General features: G+C 40.7%; 1 protein-coding gene across 1 annotated transcript in view; it reads right to left on the bottom strand.

Moving 5' to 3' along the window:
• ITGA1 (integrin subunit alpha 1) overlaps window positions 1-9,863 on the bottom strand; it is a 122,271-nt gene extending 112,408 nt beyond the window's left edge. The window contains exon 1 of the mRNA XM_008168714.4: window positions 9,155-9,863. Coding sequence (XP_008166936.1) covers window positions 9,155-9,218 — 64 coding nt within the window. The 5' untranslated portion in view covers window positions 9,219-9,863. The remainder of the gene's footprint in view (window positions 1-9,154) is intronic.
• Between the last annotated feature and the right edge of the window lie 11,537 nt (window positions 9,864-21,400).

The raw sequence follows: 21,400 nt of genomic DNA, 5'->3' as shown, positions 1-21,400 counted from the left end.
ATGGAGATTCCACCTAGCCACTGGCTCTTCCATTTAATAGTGATTAGTAGCAATACCTACATTTTATACAGTGCTTACTATCAATAGCTCTCAAAGCACTTTACAGAGGAGGTTAGTATCATTTCACAGATGGGGAAACTGAGGTGCAGAGAAGTGATTTGCCCAAGGTTACTCAGTAGTTCAATGGCAGAGCACCCAAGGCTTCTGAGTGCAGTTCCTGGGCTCCCACAAGCTGCCAGTATTACAATCCCTACAACAAGCCAAATTTGAAGACTAAATAAGGTAAATATGAAGCTAGATTTATGGCTTGTGTTAACACAGGAGGTCAGATGACATGATCACACTGCTTCCTTCTGGCCTCAGAATCTATGAGAGAAAGATGAAACCATGTCTTGGGAAATGTTAAAAAGCAACATTGTGGCTACTAGAGCAGTGGTTTTCAATCTTTTTTCATATGTGAACCCCTAAAACTTTTCCAGTGGAGATGGAACCCCTTTGGAAATCATAGACATAGTCTGTAGATTGCTTCCCCCCAACCCCCCCCTCCCCCCCACAGTCTACAGGTTGAAAGCCATTGAGCTGGAGGAAGCAAGATAAGAAACTATATTAAGTGCAGATCATTCACATAAGAACTTCTCTGTGACTACAATGTCAGGATTAGTAGAAGTTAGTTTTTATTTTCTAACTGTCTTGGTTCTCTCCCTGTGTGTATGCATAGTGTAGCATTATATATATATTGAACAAGTTGCAGAATTGGGGTGTTTTTTAAACAGTAGTATTGGAAAAAATATAAGGAACTTTTTCCTAGGATGGAATTTTTAAAAAATGTACTTAATTCTATATATATCTTGAATTCTAAAGGTTGTTATGATAGAGGCAATCAAATGGACTCAAGTATTTGAGAAACTCAGGCCCTGAGACACTGGACGTACTCAGCCCTCATTTAAGGCCTTGTCTACATGGAAGATGGAATTGAAATTAGAGGTGCAGTTTGTACTTTCAGGTATTTCAGTGCAAGTCTGAGTAGAAAACTCTTATTTTGGAATAGTTTGTTTATATTAAAAAAAAAATAACTTTTAGCAAGTCACAAGACCAGTTACACACAAAGTGTAGAGGTCTGGAATCCTTTGAAAAAAGGAAACTCAGAAGCAACCACAATAAATCAGAGAAACCTGGAAGGAACAGAAAGGAAAGATGTAACAATGATTTCTAGTATCCCTGTGGACAACAACCATCCAAGAAGTGAGGGGACAGGAAAGGGTCTCAGTTTCTCCCTCTTTGTACCTGCTAGTGGAGGGGATTACATGTTGCACCCCTCTAATGGGGGTAGCAGGGAGCATACTACTTCTGTGCATCTGGGAAGTGTGGGGCTATGCTTGCTAGACACAATGGAGTCAAAACATTAGTTTAATCTTCAAAAGGAGCAGATAATGCTGAAAGTGTAATTAAAACCACAAACTGAAAGAGAATATAAATGAATCAAGTTGTCTTTTCGTGTTAGTAATCTTTTTCTGTTCTGTCAAAAGCAGGCATGGAAGCATCTAACAAAGTTTTAAAACCATAAGGTATTTGGAAGAAAAATATCAGAGGTACAAGAATTGGGGAGACAGCTAATCCAACACAAAATAAGCGATGTGGACAGGCTCTAATTGATATTCTTCCATCTCTATGATTTCTTATGTTCTTGTAATCTAGATTTATATTCATACAATGAACAGATACTTTTTTTTGTCGTGGGGAAAGCATAGTCCGCATCCACTCTTAGGCTTATGTTATGATATTGTATGTGTATCTAGTGGCTAACATAACAGTGCACAGTCAATGTTCTTATAGAAGCCACAGCATATGTATACTAAAGCAATATTGATAGTAAGAATATAGGCCAGAATTTTCAAACCTGTGCTCCTAAAATTAGGCTCCTAAATTATGCATTCTGAGCACCTGCATAAATATTAAATAATCAAGTTAAATATTTTAAGAATTAAACTAATACAGCTTCAATAGACAACCAAACACATTTTAGCTTCTTTTGTCAACTTCACTTATTCTACCAACATCTAAAGTTAGCCAGTCATATGTCACTATTCACTTGTTCCAAGATCTTTGTGATAAATACCAATGCTCTCATTATTTAATTAAAAAATTAATAACATCACTGAAGAACAGAAAAGGATCAAACTGCTAGGTCCCATATTCTACAAATCTTTACTCACCTGAATAGTCGTATAGAAGCAAAGGGGACAACATGCGTGAGGAAGGGCTACTTCCCTAGGTAGATTTTGGAAGATCTCTAAACAAGTATTGTTCCATATGATTGAAGGGTAGCAAATATTGTACTTGTGTATAAAATGGTTCTGGGGGGGTATTACAGACCAGGAAGGTATTACCCTGTACCTGGCAAATTGGATAAACAATTGAAAATCAAATAATAAAACACTTGAAGAACATGATATGATAGCATCTAGCCAACAGGGTTTCTGCTAAGGAAAATAATGTCTCATTAATCTCTTAGAATGCATCATTAAAGTAGTAGATAAAGAAAAACCACTTGACAATTTATTTAGATGTATCAAAAGACTTTTAACAAGGTCCCTCAGAAAGGACTATTAGAGAAGCTAAGTAGTCATGGGATGGGTGGTGAAGTAATGTCATCGATCAAAAACTGGCTAGAAGACAAAAAGTAGGTATAAAAGGTCAATTTTCATCATAGCAAAAAGTGAATAGCCGGGTGCCTCAAGATTCTGTACTAGGTCCAGTGTTTACTATATTTATTAAGACCCTGGAAAAGATAGGGTGACTAGTGAGGTGGAAATATTTGCAAATGACGCAAAGTTATTTAGGTTAGATCAGGACCAGAGGGGGCTGTGAGAAACTTCACAGAGATGAATGGGCAACATGATGGCAAATGGAGTTTGATGTTGACAAAGGCAAAGTAATACAAGTGCAGGAGACAGTGTAAACTATTACATTTAAGTTAGAATCTTCTAAAGTGCATCAACTCAGGAAAGGATGCTGGGTATCACTGTATACATCTCAATGTGTAGCTGCAGTCAAAAATGCAAATTGTTAGGTTGCATAAGGAATGGCGGGGGGCGGGGGAGGAGAACAATAGAGAAAGTATTTTAAGCCCTTTATATAAATCAATGGTGCAGAGAAGAGTTATGAGAATGACTAAGAGGCATGGAAAAACTCACGTGAAGAGAGATTGAAATGAATGGAATTATTTAATTTAGAATTGAGATAAATCAGAGGAGACATGCTAGAAGTATATACAATAATGAACAGTGCTTCATTTCTCCCTGTCTCCTGACACAAAAGCAAGGGAACATATAATGAAATAAAAAAGTGGCAAATTCAGAACTGATAAAAAGAAACATTTTTTCACGCAACACATAGTTAGACTGAAACTCTCTGCTCCTGAAAGTCTTTGAGGCCAAGAATTTAGAAGGATTCAAAAAGGAATTGGATATTTATACAGATCAGAATCTCCAGAGTTATAAGGAAGAGCAAAAATTCTGAAAGGTTTGTTAAACCTCACACTTCAAGGTTTAAGCCAATCTCTATTAGAGCTCAGGATGAGACCTAATGGGGGGCAGATTATCCCAAATCTGCTGCTGTGGAGTTTTTACACCCTCTGAAGCATCTAGTGCTGGCTGCTGTTAGAGAAAAATACTGGACTAGATGGACCAAAGTTCTGATTTGGTATTACAATTCCTAAGTTCCTAAGACTGAGTCCTAAGTATCACACAAAGGCAAAGGATACTATTTAATGTGGTTTATGAATAAGAGGCCTAATGTTCCATTCTGTAAACACATACATGCTTAATTATTAGCATGTGTAATCCCATGCAAGTTAATGGGACTACTCACAGGTGTAAAGTTAAGCACAGACGTAACTGTTAGGATTGGGTCTTATATTTGTTCATTCTTTTCAATTACAAAATTGTACAATCTAGGTGGGGGTTGTGTTCAGTTTTTCTTTAGGAGTTTCCTCCCACCTTTTTAAAATATTTATGGGATATCCATTTTCCTGAACCTGAGGAGAGTTTTTCATTTCCCTTGCATTGCAGGTTGGATATTGCTTCTCTTTTTCACTTTTAAAAATGCTTCTATATTTTAGCATAACACCTTGTTGGGGCTCTAAATGCTTCAGCTAGCCAATTATTTATCCAACATATTGGAGTAGGGAATATTTTGCTGATTTGTGACACTTTTTCAGACATTGCTCTTGGCAGCTTGTGACAAGTCAGGTTCCCTCCTCTGAAGCTGCAGAGGCTCCTGTGCAGTTGAATTGGTGCCGTTCCACTGTGCCAGAGAAGGGCTGGATATAGGAACCCAGGTAGCGGGTGTGCATCCTTTGCATGGTTCTGAGCCCAGCTTGGCATGAGGCCCCTGAGCAGCATGCCACAGAGAATATGGTGGGGCAAGGCATGTGTGTCCTTCCATCCCTCACCTCCAGAACTAGGTGAAAGCTCTGCAGAGGTCACCTCAATCACTGGGAGTTGAGTGACCATGCAAAAAAGTGCTTTTTAAAAATCAAGTTAGGCGACTTGAGTTAATTAACACAATTTGAAACACCCCTAAGCACTTAGTTTAACATCTTTACAATCGTAACAGCTGATTGTTTTGAAACCTAAAGAGGCTCCAACACGGCGCTGTGGTTGAGGGAAGAACATTTCTTCCTTCTCTAACACTGCATCTCCTCAGCACATGGCCAGTTACACTCTTTGTGCTGCTTATACACAATTTCAAATGCGACTCATGCTGTTCTCAAGTGAAAATTAGCTATAAGTAGTACTTAACTAACAAGTGTAAAAGGATTTTATACTTCTTCTTGTTGCATAAATGTAAGTCTTTTCTCTTTTATTTGACAGCTCAACTATATGCATTATTATACATTTCAAATTAGAGATCTTTCCTTTACTCTTTGGGTCCAGTCCTGTAATCTTTACTCAGACCAGCAGTCCCACTGATGTCAACGGAACTGCTGCATCTTAAAGGACAGGAGAAGGGCTTAATATCTCTAAATAATAGATAAATACTCAGTCATGCAAGTTTTGACCTGTTCTGTGTGTCAAAACTAAACAAGATTGCTACGTTTCATAGTGACTACAAGAGAGATTGCAACTCAACACATACAGTAATCAACTTCTGTTGTGCAATGGAGAGAAGCAGACATTTCTAGGGACATTGGATTCTTTTTTCATTAAAAAATTGAAAACTTTATACAAACTAGGAACAATGATCCACAACTACGTTTATAGTGACCTTAAACTATAATTATCCCATCTACAATTAAAGAGACATTGCCAACTTACGTCATATTTCTATCTGAAAATTTTGTGCCTATTCTTAAAATAATCATCATCTCAGGTTACTATAACGGAAAGAAATATTTTGCTATGTCTTTCCAATGTATTTATTTTTTGCATTTGACAATTGTTATCAGATTCACTGTTGTCCCATAGAGATCCTAATCTTGCAAATAGTTAAGCATTTGAGTAACTTTTTTATGTGAAAAGCAACAGAGGGTCCTGTGGCACCTTTGAGACTAACAGAAGTATTGGGAGCATAAGCTTTCGTGGGTAAGAACCTCACTTCTTCAGATGCAAGTAATGGAAATCTCGAGAGGCAGGTATAAATCAGTGTGGAGATAACGAGGTTAGTTCAATCAGGGAGGGTGAGGTGCTCTGCTAGCAGTTGAGGTGTGAACACCAAGGGAGGAGAAACTGTGAATGGCTATCCAACTACAGAAGCAGTTTCTCCTCCCTTGGTGTTCACACCTCAACTGCTAGCAGAGCACCTCACCCTCCCTGATTGAACTAACCTCGTTATCTCCACACTGATTTATACCTGCCTCTCGAGATTTCCATTACTTGCATCTGAAGAAGTGAGGTTCTTACCCACGAAAGTTTATGCTCCCAATACTTCTGTTAGTCTCAAAGGTGCTACAGGACCCTCGGTTGCTTTTTACAGATTCAGACTAACACGGCTACCCCTCTGATACTTTTTTATGTGAAGAACAGGAGTACTTGTGGCCCCTTAGAGACTAACAAATTTGTTAGTCTCTAAGGTGCCACAAGTACTCCTGTTCTTCTTTTTTGCGGATACAGACTAACACGGCTGCTACTCTGAAACCTTTTTTATGTGAGTAATCCCATTAAAGTCAATGGGCCAGATCCTCACCTGGTTTACATTTTGAAGACCTATGACAGTTTACATAACTGAGGATCTGGTCTCTTGCAACTACTTGCTTCTGTAAAATTAAGCACAAGCATAATGCCTGTAGAATTGAACTCAGTCATTTAAACAGTTTATCTGTTATTTGTGTAGGTCTTTTTTGTGGCTGACATGGGAGAGAACAATATTTTTTTTAATAGGAAATTGTGATTGTAAAACCACAAACTGGCAGGGAGAGTAAAGAGCAGGACAAAAATTGACAAGTCTTTTACCTGAAACTACTTTTAACTGATTTTAAAAAAACAAACAAACTAGATTTCAAGTTGAGAGTAAAAAGAACGAGGAGTACTTGTGGCACCTTAGAGACTAACAAATTTATTTGAGCATAAGCTTTCATGGGCTAAAGCCCTTTTCATCAGATGCATGCAGTGGAAAATACAGTAGGAAGATATATATAGAATCATAGAATATCAGGGTTGGGAGGGACCTCAGGAGGTCATCTAGTCCAACCCCCTGCTCAAAGCAGGACCAATCCCCAGACAGATTTTTACCCCAGTTCCCTAAATGGCCCCCTCAAGGATTGAACTCACAACTCTGGGTTTAGCAGGCCAATGCTCAAACCACTGAGCAGAGAACATGAAAAAATAGGGGTTGCCATACCAACTCTAATGAGACTAATCGATTAAGGTGGGCTATTATCAGCAGGAGACTAATAATGATAATAAACATCTTAATCAATTAGTCTCATTACAGTTGGTATGGCAACCCCCATTTTTTCATGTTCATATAGCGTGTGTTAACATGATTTTCTAAAGTTTCCTCTTTATGATTAGATAATATCTTGTTTGCAGTTGGGTCACCCAGTTCTCCTTAGTCAAACCAAAGTTGCACCATCAACTTGTTTTTCATTGCTTATCTTAGATCAGAACCTGTATGAAGAGTAGCTGGCTAAAGCAGACTCTTTAGGCAAGACTGAGGTGACAGTGGTAGGAAGAAGGGTTGTGACCAGTGTATCTTGGATTTGTGAGCTTATAATAGAATATATGGAGCTATACCTATCTCATAGAGCTGGAAGGTAACCTGAAAGGTCATCGAGTCCAGCCCGTTGCCTTCACTAGCAGGACCAAGTACTGATTTTGCCCCCGATCCCTAAGTGGCCCCCTCAAGGATTGAATTTACAACCCTGGGTTTAGAAGGCCAACGTGCAAACCACTGAGCTATCCCTCTCCCCTAGCTTGCAACAGTCTAGAACAAGACAGAGGGGTCTGAATGGGAAAGAGGTCTCTGAATGCAAAAAGCTATGGGGAGAGCAGCTGAGAAATGATAGGAGAGAAATTGTTACGGACAAGAGGAAAAGAACAGAGAGGTAGTGAAGGGGTAAGAAAAGAAGGGATGGGATAGTTTTTAGCTTGTCTAGTTAGATTGTAAATTCTTCTGGGTAGGGACTGTCTGCTACTCTGTGTTTTCACTTCTACTCTGTATAGCCCATTCTTGGTTGGTCCTTAGGAACTACCATAATAAACATGGTTAATAAGTAATAATACATTAATGTGCCCGTGAAGAGAGAGAGCTCCAGTAGAAAGAAGGCTCAGGGGCTATGTAGAAACAGATTGAGAGTGAGTGAGGGTGAAAGTTGAGGAAGCCTCATTGTTTTGATATTAAAATAATCTGTGTATACAATGTTGTTATAATTGTCAGATAAAAGTTAGGCAATTAAAGTTAAGATAATTGCACTATTAATTTGTCCACATTGCACATACATGCAAGAACTTTAACTTTTGCAGTTCTTGACTTCATTTAAATTTGCACTTTTCTTGCTGAATCATCTGTAGCCAGTACAAGTGTTAACTTTTCAATTCCGATGGAAAAGGAGTCCAGAGATAAGTGTTTCAGACTGCGGCAACTGCGTATCCTCCCTCCATCACTTGCACAAAACCAAGTACAGTATAAGGATTTGGAAAAGGATCATATAATAATAGTTTAGGAAATTATAATAATTAATAATACATTTGCAAAGTGCTACCTGTCAACTGCCTGATAAACCTAGATTACTACACTTGTTCAGGTTTCTACATGAATCTTGCTTCAGAACAATCCCAAAGTGAAGAAAAGAGTTACAAAATACTTTCAACAATATAAATGATCTTATCCTTTCCCCCACTCCCTGTCACTCTCCATTTGGATGATGTATATAAAGCTTATTTCTTCTTGCTTATTGGTTAATTTCAGACTTTATCAGCTCAATTGTTTTGGCTTGCTCACATTGTAAGAAAACTACCCCAGAGAGCCAAATTCCACAGTTGTGTGAATGTTTGCCCTTCCTCAACTCATTTCCATTTCCTTGAATTTTCTCTCTCCAAATACAAATGCTTTAGCCACAAATCCCCCAACATATCAGAAATTGTTGTCCATACAGTACTTGAATTGCTCCCCCCTCACATTTTTGTGCAAAACAAAAAAGAAATCCCCAACAACATGAAGCCCTTAAATGGAAATACTACATGCTTAATGGGCTGAGCTATCGTCCCTGTAACATTTTTTTTATGTCGTCCACAGTCTGAACAGTTAACCTTGCCCTTTGCAGTCAACCATATCAGAAACCAAGAAAAAAAGTTCACACTCATAAATGTTGTTCCTGCATACCCCACCCTTCACCCAACAGCTTCTACTTGTATTGTTCTCGTCTCCCATCCCTCCTGCTTTTTGATTATTTTCCTTAGATCCTAGGGTATAAAGGAGACTAACGCCCAGCGAGAAAAAGTTTCTTAAAAACCCACTCCCAAGAGCTGTTTTAAATCTGGGCACTCTGAGCGCAGTGAGGTTTCTAGGGATGATGGATGCAGAGATTTGAAGCGACTCTGGGATGCCATATCCTGAGAGATTCATCCTCCCCAAGAAGGGAGCCTCCCTGCAGAGGAGCTAGACTTGGCAGATCTGGGTCTTCAGAGAAGAGGGAAAGAGAGAGTTCTCTCACCTGTCAGAATCCCGCATGGGACAGCGACACCTGGGCTTCTGCTACGGAGGGGCTGGGAGCCCATGGCTGCAGTGACAAGGATAGCCCGTGAAGGAGGACAGGGCCGGGGGGCAGCAGATCCCTTGGGTAGCTCGGTAGTTCACACGGTGCCTGTTAGGGAGAAGAGCTCAGTGCGCTGCAACTGCCTCTGGTCCCCTCTGCATCTGCAAGAGCAGCAGCCGGGCTAGGCATTTCCTGTTTGTTGTTTCAATCCCTTCAAGTTTTCTCTTCACATCACGATGAGTTGCGCCCCCCCCCCCCACGACACACACTCCCTCCCCCTTAAACCCAAACAGTCTCTGAGCCTTTGAAACCCCCGCGTGGCAGGATCCCAGAGCTGAGAGACATGTACAAATAAAGTCAGATCTCAGTGTTTAGGCTAAAGTCTGCAGGGAGCAAAGCAAACCTTAAAGGGACATATGCACTTTTATAATTCCTGGGTGTCTCCTACCGGACAATCCCCACCCAGGATGGGAGTGGGAGGGCAGTAGGAGAGAGCTGGATGTCCGACTCTGGATTACAACTGGCGTGTCATTGTTCTCGTGCCCCTTCCTCCCCTCAGCATACGAAACAAATCAAAGCGATGAAGAGAAGTGCGTTAAATCCAGATTAAAAGATACTTCCAGTCTGAGAGTGGCTTTTGTTGGGCTAGTTTTATTTCACTTACATCACTCTTTAAAAATGTGTATGTGCTGTATCACAGTCCTAAAGCCAGTCACTTGCTTGTAGGAGAAAATCGGGGAAATTTTCCCCTCCTCCACCAAACTGAGTTGCTGAGATCTAAATTATCAACTGCTTCCGAGACAGAGGATACATGCATTTCCTCCATGCTCTCTTCTGTATTTGCATGTGCTTTGCATTATCATTAAAGTACAAGACAAAAATTAGCTCTGCCCATAACTTCCAAACTCTTTTTGCTCCCTTCCATTCTCCCTCAGGAATTTCACAAATTAATCACGGAATAAACCCTATGAATAATGCTGAGCTAACTTCAGGGTGAGCAGTGACTATGTTCAGGATATTTAAAACTCACTGCAAATGTGCCTGGCAATATTTATGCTTTTCTAATGTTCCAGAGATGTATCCAGTTTGTGTTATATTCCTTTCAAAACAATTGATCTGAGATTCATCTTTGAACACACTACCAAGTTATTGTATTACTCTGCAAAACAAAGGAAATTGAGATGGTGCATTGCTGCACTGTGGCAAGAAAATAGAGTTCAAAACACTATCTCAAGTACTTAGACGGTGGGTTATTACTGAATTCTCCTTCCCTTTTTGAACTGGAGCCAGGATTTCAGTGAATTTTTTTTCAATTCCTCTGAGGCTAATAAAATAAGGCGACTAATGACCATTAGCCATAGTTAAAATGTGTTTTCTATTTCTGCCTTAAGTGTTATGAGAACACGTGAACACAATTCCTTTATGTAAAGTCTATAGAAATACAGATTTTCAGAAGACTGAACATATTTAGAGCTGAATTTATCAATGCAGGCCTGATCCTGTGAAAATTTGTGCACGTGCTTAATTTTGCATATTGAGTAGTCCTGTTTACTTCAATGCAACTACTCTCAGTTCATAAAGTTTAGCTAGTATATAAGTCTTTGCAGGATCCGGACCTTTGATACTGTTGGTGCCCATGTAAGAAGCCAAATATAACTTTCTCCAGATATAAAAGTTATGCATAAAATTAAACCAAACCAATGCTAATCTCGAGCAATAAAAAGAGTGAGTTTATGCAAAAGTTATGATAAGTTAGTATTTTTCCTAATGAAATCTTACAAATGTCTGATTGCATCTTATCAATTAGAAGGAAAAGATTAGTTCTGCATGTTTTCTGCAAGACATATTTACCTTTTAAAGATCTTTTTTATTGACTTCTTATCTTTACACATAAACAAAGTAACTGTGGGGGAGCATCTCTCATTTTTACAGTATATCAAAATATTTATTTTTATTGTATAACTAACTGTTCCAGGCACAATTCTCAAGAAAGAAAAATATACAAGAAAAAGAAGCCATTTCAATTATTTCTATACTAAATCTGTGATCTTCTGTACACATGTGGAAAATATACATACTGGCTGGGAGTAAGACTAACTCTTTGGGATTAGAAATAACCCTGATAAGGTTATTCATAATTGCCTATGAATTATTATCAGTATTTATTTGTATTGTGGTAGCATCCAAAGCATCTCATAAGGGCTACTGTCAGTGATAGCAAGAAGAACGAGGAGAACTTGTGACACTTTAGAGACTAACAAATTTATTTAAGCATAAGCTTTCATGGGCTAAAACCCACTTCATCAGATGCATGCAGTGGAAAATACAGTAGGAATATATATATATATATACACACACACACACACATACACAGAGAACATGAAAAAATGGGTGTTGCCATACCAACTATAATGAGAGTAATCAGTTAAGGTGGGCTATTGTCAACAGGAGAAAAAAAACTTTTGTAGTGATAATCAGGTGTGAGTAACAGTAGGGGGAATAGTTCTACTTTGTGTAATGACCCATCCACGCCCAGTCTTTTTTTTTTCAAGCCCAATTTAACAATGTCTAGTTTGCAAATTAATTCTAATTCAGCAGTTTCTTGTTGGAATCTGTTTTTGAAGTTTTTTTGTTGTAGTATTGCCACTTTTAGGTCTGTAATTGAGTGACCAGGGAGACTGAAGTGTTCTCCGACTGATTTTTGAATGTTATAATTCTTGATGTCCGATTTGTGTCCATTTATTCTTTTGCATAGAGACTGTCCGGTTTGGCCAATGTACATGGGGGCTGAAGTGAAGAAACAGATTGACAGAGCCAGAAGGGTACCCAGAAGTTACCTACTACAGGACAGGCCCAACAAAGAAAGTAGCAGAAAGCCACTAGCCATCACTTTCAGCCCCATGAGGGCAACAAAAGGGTCCAACACCCAGAAGCACCTTAAGGCTGCCCTTCCTGGGCCACTTCCTACCACCCCTCTATTGTCCCCATTCACAGTCTGTACAGGAAAGTGTGAAGGGGGTCAGTTCACCACATGGTGGCTCTTCATGGCCAGGCAGGGAAGGGTATTTTTCTCCCTCTGGAAGGGGCGGCTGCCTTCTCTCATGCCTTGGCCCTCCAGCCAGGTTAGTTCCAAATCTTTCCTCTTCAGGGGTAGCCCATAAACAAAAGAAGGATAATTAATACAAATAAACTGAGTCCACATGATAGAGAGGGGGGAAATGCCTCCCTCAGTCTCAGGGTATACCTGAAGCAGGTCCTCCCTTCCCTCAGAGAAGGATCTTTAGGCAGTTGTTGTAGGGAGAGATCCTGCCTTCCCTCAGTTCTTCTCTCAGGTGCTGCAAGTTGCAGGTCTGCTCTCTTCCCTGTTGTGCCTCCAAGTGAGCTGTTCTGCTCCCTTTTGACTCCTCCATCAGCCTGTGCATCTCTTGCACATGTGGTGGGGCAGAGCAGGCTGAGCCCAGAGCAGCTCCCTAATCCCTTGTTGCCCAACATGGGGTTTGTGTACCCATCACAGCTAGGTAATTTTTTTATATCAGAACACCACCCTATCAAATGCTGACAGGCTCAGTAGATCAGAGTAGCACAGAAAAAAAACCCTCATATATTGTGTTGGCTGGAAAAGAAAAGTAAAAACTAATAAAAAAAATCTCAAGATCTTGGAAATTCTTTGACCCTCTTGTAAAATGTCACAAAAATATCCATGGAGGATTTTTTATAAAGTAGTATAAAGTGAGAACTATTTGTCTATATGGGACAAACACTGTATAAATCAATGGTATGCCCACACCTTGAATACTGCGTGCAGTTCTGGTCACCCCCATCTCAAAAATATGTATTAGTATTGGAAAAGATATAAAGAATGTCAACAAAATTACTAAGGGTATGGAACAGTTTCCATATGAAGAGAGATTAAAAAGACTTGGACTTTTCAGCTTGGAAAAGAGATGATTAATGGGGGATATGATAGTGTTCTATAAAATCATGAACACTGTGGAGAAAGTGAATAAGGAAGTGTTATTTTCTCCTTCACAAGAACCAGAGGGCTCAACCAATGAAATTAATAGGCAGCAGGTTTAAAACAAACCAAAGGAAGTACTTCTTCAGACAATGCACAGTCAACTTGTGGAATTTGTTGCCTGTGGATGTTGCAAAGGCTAAAACTATTATGGGGTTCAAAAAAGAATTAAGTAAGTTCATGGAGGATAGGTCCATCAATGGCTATTAGCCAAGATGGTCAGGGACGCAACCCCTGCTCTGGGTTTCCCTAACCTCTGACTGCCAGAAGCTGGGAGTGGATGACAAGGGATGGATCACTCGACAATTTCCTATTCTGTTCATTCACTCTGAAGCACCTGGCATTGGTCACTGTTGGACGACTATATACTGGGCTACATGGACCATTGGTCTGCCCAGTATGGACATTCTTATGTTCTTATTTACTAAAAATGGCAGAAGGATCTTGCCTTTTCTGTAAGCCAGAAGGTGGAACTCTCAGCTAAACTTCTCCACACAGACAGACCATCTTGCAAACTGGATCATCAGTTTCTCAGCCCCATATCAGATCTGTTGACAAATCAATCCTGCTACCTTTGAGTTTCAGTTTCCTCGATCCCTCAGAATGTGTCCTGTTTTTCATGTGTCACTTCTGAAGGCATACATGAAGAATCCACTTCATCACTGAACCCAACTTCCTCTCCTCCTCCCTGTCAGTTCATGCCCAGGATCACATAAGTGTATTGTCCATGAGGTTCTGGCTTCTAAGGTCATTTGGAGACAACTTTGGTGCTTGTTTGATCGGGAGGGCTACAGGCCTGAGGAATGCTCCTTGGAACCAGTGGAGGTGCCCACACTCCCAACCTGGTCAAAGCCTTTCAAGATCTGGCCTTAGACCTCTGGTCCAGTGATGCCCTGAAGGTGCCCTAGAAGAGGGGTGATGTGAAGATCCATGGGTCTTGAACCCCAGGCCAAAAGCCTCTGCATCTGAGACACCATCCAGGGGCTTGTTAGTAGCTGGTGGGACAAGTGACTGATGGAACCATAGCCCCACCAAAGTCACTACCTACAGAAGTCCTGATTGGAGGAGCGCCTGACCCCTCTGATTGATCTGTCTGTGCTAATTAAGCCAGAAAGAAGCACAGAAAATTGTCTAAGCAACTGGGTGAATTCCTGATTGGCCTTTTTGCCTGACTCCTCAACTCTGCTTCCCTTTTCTTGGTCCTGGGCCCTGCATCCCTGCCTTGTTCCTGCCTTGGTCCTGATCCCTGCCCTTGGTCTCTGACTCCAACTCTGGCTCTGACCCTTGGCTCAATACCTGATTCTGATTATGGACTCCTGACTTTAGCTCCTTCTCCTACCACTTGGTCTGACTACCCAAGTCCTGGTCCTGACAGTGATATTCTTGGAAAATGCCAAGTTTTGGTTCTGTCTGTGTTGGTCAGTGATATAAATTTGCCCCCAAACTCCCACTTTTTCCTGTAGACAGGGTGTGATGCTTGCATACTAGGTGTCAGCTCATGCCAAGGCCCCTAGGCCTCAATGAACACTGACAAATGCATAGCTGGAAATGTATCCGGCTTACCTGTGTGTTAGTATTGTTAAAATAGGTATTAGATTTGTAGAGATGTTGTATTCAGTGTTTAGACTTTAGGAAATGCTTGCGAGTTGCTGCATGCATTAATCTCACTTATAGTATTTGTATCCCATGTTATGCAGTAATATTCAAGTATTTGCTTTGTAACTATAAAGTCTTTGCTCTGAAACCGAAAAGCCCCAGGGTCAGGAGAGAAGCATTACCAAATATGAAATACTAGTTTACCACAAGAGGTGTCATTTCCTATTCAACAAAAGAAGCTGCATAGACACCAGACAAGCCATTGTGGAACATCAGTGGACAAAAGACTTTGTTGATTGCTGTCTCCACACCCATGAAGAGGGGATGTGCACAAAAAGTCATTCCATTACAGCTTGAACTCTGGAGGGGAGGGATTAAAAATCCCTGTCAGGAAGAAATTATTAGCCCTATGCTGCTTGGAATTTGGAGAGGGCAATATTTCTAAGCATAAGCAAGAGATCCCCAAGCTGCTTAGCTAGGTCAGCCCTACAGGTCATATAAATTCAAAAGCTAAGGCTTCTACAGTGAAGTAAGGTTTTTCTTTTTAAATTGATACCATAAAATATTATATGTGCAATATGGCAATGGAGAGGCAGCAGGGAAACTGAAGTGAAAGTTTCCAACAGCTAACTTGAATACACCTAACTTATCTAAATATTCTTTAACCTGTTCTGTATGTATTTTGGCTTGCATTCCTTTCTCAATATTAATAATTTGTCCCAGTACGTTTCCAGGTATTGAAGTTAGGTTGATTGGTCTATAGTTTCCTAGGTCATCTTTGTTTCCCTTTTAAAAGATAAGTACTATGTTTGTCCTTCTTCAGGCCTCTGGGACCTCACCCATCCTCCAGGAGTTCTTTAAGATGTCAAGATCTGATGCACTCAAGCCCATTTTTAAATCCCTGCACTGTCCTCTGCCCAAAATATTTGTGTGCCAAGACCTTCAGTGCTCTCAGTCAGGCCTACTTTTCAACCTGTACCCATAGGACTTTGGAAACCAGGCACCATCCCGTTGGTACAGGCAAGTATGTGTCTATAAGCACCAGAATGCAGAAAACTGGTTGCTTTGAAAATGTGATTACACATATAAAACCATCAACCGGTAAACTATCTAAAAAGACATGTTTGATACTGTTATCAGAGCTATGGCAGTCAAAACTATTTTCTTTGTTGAATGATTAAATATCAGTTGTTATGATCTATAATGAAGCTGCTAAGACTTACCATACATGGTAAATAGATAGAAATTATATTATTGTTTGATTGGAATTGAATTAGACAATTTCCTTGTAGGTATTACAGTGGGAGTGGGTCCTGGGAAGAAGTTCAAGGAGGAAAGGGTAGTGGTTTTATGGAACAATTTGGCAATGATCTTCCATGCATAAGGGGTGGTATGGAGGGAAACATGAGATAGTATAATATGGCAGGAGAGACAGGGTTAAAATACAATTCTAAATACATTCCAGATGATTACCAGTGTGTTTATAATGAATGCAACCTAATTTCCTGTTAGCAAACAGTATTCTCTCCATTCCCAAACATAAACAGTACTGCAGGGTACCCATTAAACAAGCCAAGACCAAAACCACCAACTTAATCTACATTAATGTTAGGTTCTAAGTTTTTTTCAGAATTCTGAATATAAAAGAATCTTAAAGGTATTGCTGAAATAGAGTACCAGAAGTGTACATCCCTGATAAAGATTGTGGCCCCAGTTCTCTGGCAGAATTTAACCCATTGGAGCTAACCACTTGGGGATTTCCCTTATGTAAAGGGAGTGTTGACTGGCATAGACTCACCACAGCTGCTCTAATTTATGCCAGGGGCCTGGTCGAGCACCAGCTTTGCAGTCTCCCTCCTGATCTGCACTGAGGATTGCATCTGGCATAGCATGATGTAATTGGCTGGGGGTAAGGAGCATAGAGACTCCCCTACCCTTCCCTGTGCACAGCACCCCATGCAAGGGCCAGGCACAAAAGCTACCCTAGTGCTTAGGAAAACACAGGGTCTACTCCCTCCTGATATCTCACAGGGGTGCAAGTTGCCCCAAAGTGGAAGGGAGGGCCATGGTGGAGTCAGGGCCATGCTTTATACCCCTGTTGGTACTGGCCCACAGAACTGGTCATCCTGGGGAAGGAAGCTGCACCATCCAAACTGATGGGGAAAGGATGAAGCTCATGAGGCATTAAAAGCATATTGCCTTTTTATATAATAGGCCCCGATGTTCAAAAGGGAATAGTAATTTTTGGGTGCCTAATTTTTTTGGTTCCCATCTTGAGATACCTTTAAGGGGCCTGATTTTCAAAGGATGGAGAAATGCTCAGCATTTTCTGAAAAGCAATACCCTTCATAGTGTCTCAGATTGGGTATTTAACAATTGAGTTACCGAACACTTTTGAAAACCTTGGCCATAACATCACTAACAGGGATCCTTCTTATTCACTACCCATTTACTAGTATGACATCAAAGAGTGCAGTTTTTCTTTTACCAGAAATTTTGAATGACAGAGAATACTGATCAATGAGGATGCTGCTGCAGGGGAAGAATGAACATTCTTATATAAAGGAGAGAAATAGATATTCTATGAGTTGGTGGTTCCCAAGTGGTTATTAGTGGACCCCTGGTGGTCCATGCAGAGCTGGCTGGTACCATGGCATTGACTTTCCTTCTTGGTTGCAGTTGAAGGAAGCAGAGCAGATGAGAGTGGGAAATGAAATGGAGAGCAAAGTAGACAGTGGAGGTTAAACACTTACCCTACTCAAGACAAAACTCCCAATGACTTCAACAGGGCCAGAATTTCAACTTGTGTTTCATAAAGAACTAAACATATTGTACTAAAGACAGCTAAGAATACTTAATTTTCCTATGATTGCTTTTCTATGTGAGCAGTTGCTTAGTTTTCACAAGGATATTATGTAATTTTGAGTAGGAGGGGAAGTGATGTACAAGAAAATCTCCTACACTGGATAAGTGTGAGAATCCTTGCTCAGAGCACTGTTGACGGGGGGGGGGGGGGGGGGGGGGGGGGGTAAAGAATGAAGTATTTCCAAGAAAGAATAAGCATTTAGCTTTCAGAATTAGAGATGAGTCAGAACTGAAATGTCCATTATGGGAAGGCTTGGAAGGATTCAATTTTTATCAGTAACTGTTGGCAAACAATCAATGTCATCATATACACACAAACTGACAAAAATATTTCCACTGATAATAAAAAAAATGTATAGTTAGGCAAAGAAAAAAAATGCTGCTTGAGAACTAGAGTTTGATTTAAGCATATTTACTTTGTATATTTTGACATATGATTCTCACACTTTGTGTTTGAAGGTTAAATGTTTAATTTTTGAATATCAATGTCTACTGTCACTAAATAATTGCTGTCTGACCCACCATTATTTCCCAAAACTGTGAAAATTTAAATGGATAAAAAAAATGATTAAAAACAAACATTGATATAATCCATCAAAATTCTTTAAAAAAAATTGAATTAGTCAAACCTAATTATGTGTAAGTATTTATGGTTCTTTCCCCAAATTCTTTCACATAGGTAGATAGGCTGATCCAGCAATTACTATACTCATAATTCTTTGGGCCAACATTTAATACATATCCTTGTTCTTGTCTATGTCCACAGTAACCAGGATCCAATAGATTCAGTTTGTTGGTTGCAGTTTCGGTTACCCTGTGATTACCCTCCAGGGGAATGTGACAATACTGTATAGTACAGGACTCACTCTCTGCTGCTCAGTTGAAGAATATTGTGCCCCCATTTGGTTAAGCTCTGCCTGCACTAGAGTGGTAGAAGCATACCAACAGAATTATTGTAGGTGCCCTGAAGCCAAGAAAACTTGTATGTTTATCAGTCCTAGCCAATATCCCTCCACCTAACATCCGGCATCAGAATGCAGCCAACAAACTAATCAAGGTACAGCAAATACCACACTGAAGTGTTCGGAGATATATGCCACCGACTGTATAGCAGAAATCCTATCGGGACAGTACTGCATGCTTTCCATGCAGCTGATAACATCTTCAGCTCACTTTGGTGGACAGAATGGGAAAGAGTCTCTGCCACTAACAGGAACTCCCACATCACCACCAGGCCAGATGAGCAACTACGTGGCTTTGGGCTCCCATGTCGCCTCTAGGTTCAGGTGTGGCATGGTTCACTGTGCCATGACTGCTTGGGCATCCAGGACAGTGCACTGTGCAACTGTGATGTTGTGGAGAGTGCGGTGCACATGCTGGATGGTTACTTTTTGTATTGGGCTCCACAGAGGCCTTCCCAAGCTGAACACTGCCTCAGAGACCATTGACTGACTCAAGACTATTTAGCTGGGTTTGTTTAGCCTTATCTTGCTTGTCTTGCCCAAATGCGATCACCAGATATAGGGTTCAAAACTGTTAATTTTGAATTTTACAACTCATCAATTGCTGCCTGTGACAAGGTGGTCCTCTTACCACAGGGATGGCACCTTCTCCTGGCTGCTCTGGGAATTAGTTTGTGAGGTAGATGCCCCTTCTGCAGTCGCACACCATCTCTCCATCTCTTGTCTGCAGTCCCTCTCTCGCTCCAGGAACCGCTGCTGCCTCTTTGTGATTTGGCTCCCAGCCAGCTCACATAATGGTTTCTCCTTGGGTTGGGAAGTCTCTTCCAACAAACAGGCTCAGGCAGTCTTCCTGTTCACTGTCTCGTAGTGCCACTCCCGCATTGGTTGACAAGGGAAGCTGGGCCTGCTCTCTACTCTGGGTTCTGGCTCAGGGACCCTCAAGCCAGCAGTCAAGGTCTGTTCCCTCTTAGACCTTACTGCCTTTCCTTGATTCCTGTCCTACCTTCCTGGTTTTCCCCACTCTGGGATTGCCAGTCCAAACACAGCTCCCTTCTCCCAGGGAGCAACTGCAGACTTTCCCAGCAGCCCTCTCTGCTTCCAATTTCCTGTATTTATAAATCCAGCCCAGCTCGTTCCTCCACAGCTGGGCTTTCTCCCTCAGTCAGAGGATTGCTTATCCACCTGATTCCTTTCAGCTGTGGCCTGTTGGGTTAATTAGCCCCCATCTCAATCAGCCTTAACCCTTTCAGGGCAATTGTGGGGTGGACACCCCATCACACAGTCACAACTTTTGGAGGGTCCCTATATGCCCTCACACACAAAGAAAGGAAGTGTTTTCCAATCCTAAACAAAAATGTGGAAGGGTGGGTTCAGTGATGCTGCAGCTCAGTGGTAGTGGTTACTGCTTCCAATATGGCAGCCCTTTCTCTGAGTATCTTTCTAAGAAATCTATGCCTCATTTACTCAGAACAAAAGGGGCTGACAAATGGAGTCTGCAAATTAATAAGCACCCCTCTTCTGACCACCTCAGACAAAACAGCCTCAGATGAAAAGGCAGTGTAAGAAGCACCCTCTGTAGGCTTTCCTATTATGATTCACACAGCTTCCAAGTGTCTCAGAAGTCTTCAAGGAAGAGTAAGGGCCCTCTCTGTTTTCCCAGTCTCCAGTTCTAGAAGTCTGAAACACAGTAAGTTACCAGGGTGGTAGCTGGGGGAAAACTCATCAACTAGGATTCTGCCTAAGGTGGAGAAGACAAAGACCATTAGCTGAGGGAAGTATTGCTGGCTATGCTGACTTTAAGATTGCATATAGCCAAATGTCATCTTTCATCAGGTCCCATAAACAACTTGACTATGCACGGAAGCACCAAGATCATGAGTTTCCACAGGGAAGCAAGATCTGTACTGATCCTAAGAGCTGTACTTACTAAAGGATCTCTCAACAAGATTGGCTCAGCAATAAGATAATCATTCATGAGAGTGGAGCCTAAAACATTGATCTTGTAGGATCTTATCCAGTGATGAGCTTTCTGGAAGTGGACTTCTGTGTCAGTGGATAATGCCAGTTGCCAGTGTTCTTCTAATGGAAAGATGTGAGCAGAAGCCATAAAGCCATCTCTTCACTCCTGCTCTCTACAACGGCCCTAGCGAAAATAAGAGACTGTGTTTGAATGATAGTGGTAGCCCCATTTGGCCAAGAAGATTCTGGTTTACAATGATAGAGCTAAGTATCAGAGGGGTAGCCATGTTAGTCTGGATCTGTAAAAAGCGACAAAGAGTCCTGTGGCACCTTATAGACTAACAGATGTATTGGAGCATAAGCTTTTGTGCAGACCCACGAAAGCTTATGCTCCAATACGTCTGTTAGTCTATAAGGTGCCACAGGACTCTTTGTCGCTTTTTAATGATAGAGCTATTCTCTTTTTTTTTTTTTTTTTTTTTTTTTTGAATTTTCTATTTAACTTTTTTCTTTTAAGGTTCAAAACACATAAGAAAATTTCACCTAAAGTTACAGATCTGTATTTTCAACTTTAACTCAACTGTAACAAAGTTTTTATCTTGGAATTAACTTTTAACCTTTTGTTGAGTTTCAGATGCAAAGAAAAACTCTTTCATTCACAACATCCAATTGTATCTCCTACACCAGTTTATTGAAATTGTTTGGGTAAATTTAGAAACCAACCAACAGCAACCAATCTATATATTTTAGGTTACCAAACAGATTGGCTTACTAATAGTAAGTGTGCAGAGTCATAGCTGTGTTGTA

This window comes from Chrysemys picta, chromosome 6, assembly GCF_011386835.1.
Source record: "Chrysemys picta bellii isolate R12L10 chromosome 6, ASM1138683v2, whole genome shotgun sequence".
Classification (NCBI taxonomy): Eukaryota; Metazoa; Chordata; order Testudines; family Emydidae; genus Chrysemys; species Chrysemys picta.
Note: the sequence above shows the minus strand (reverse complement) of the source record. Positions and strands in the feature narration are given on the sequence as shown.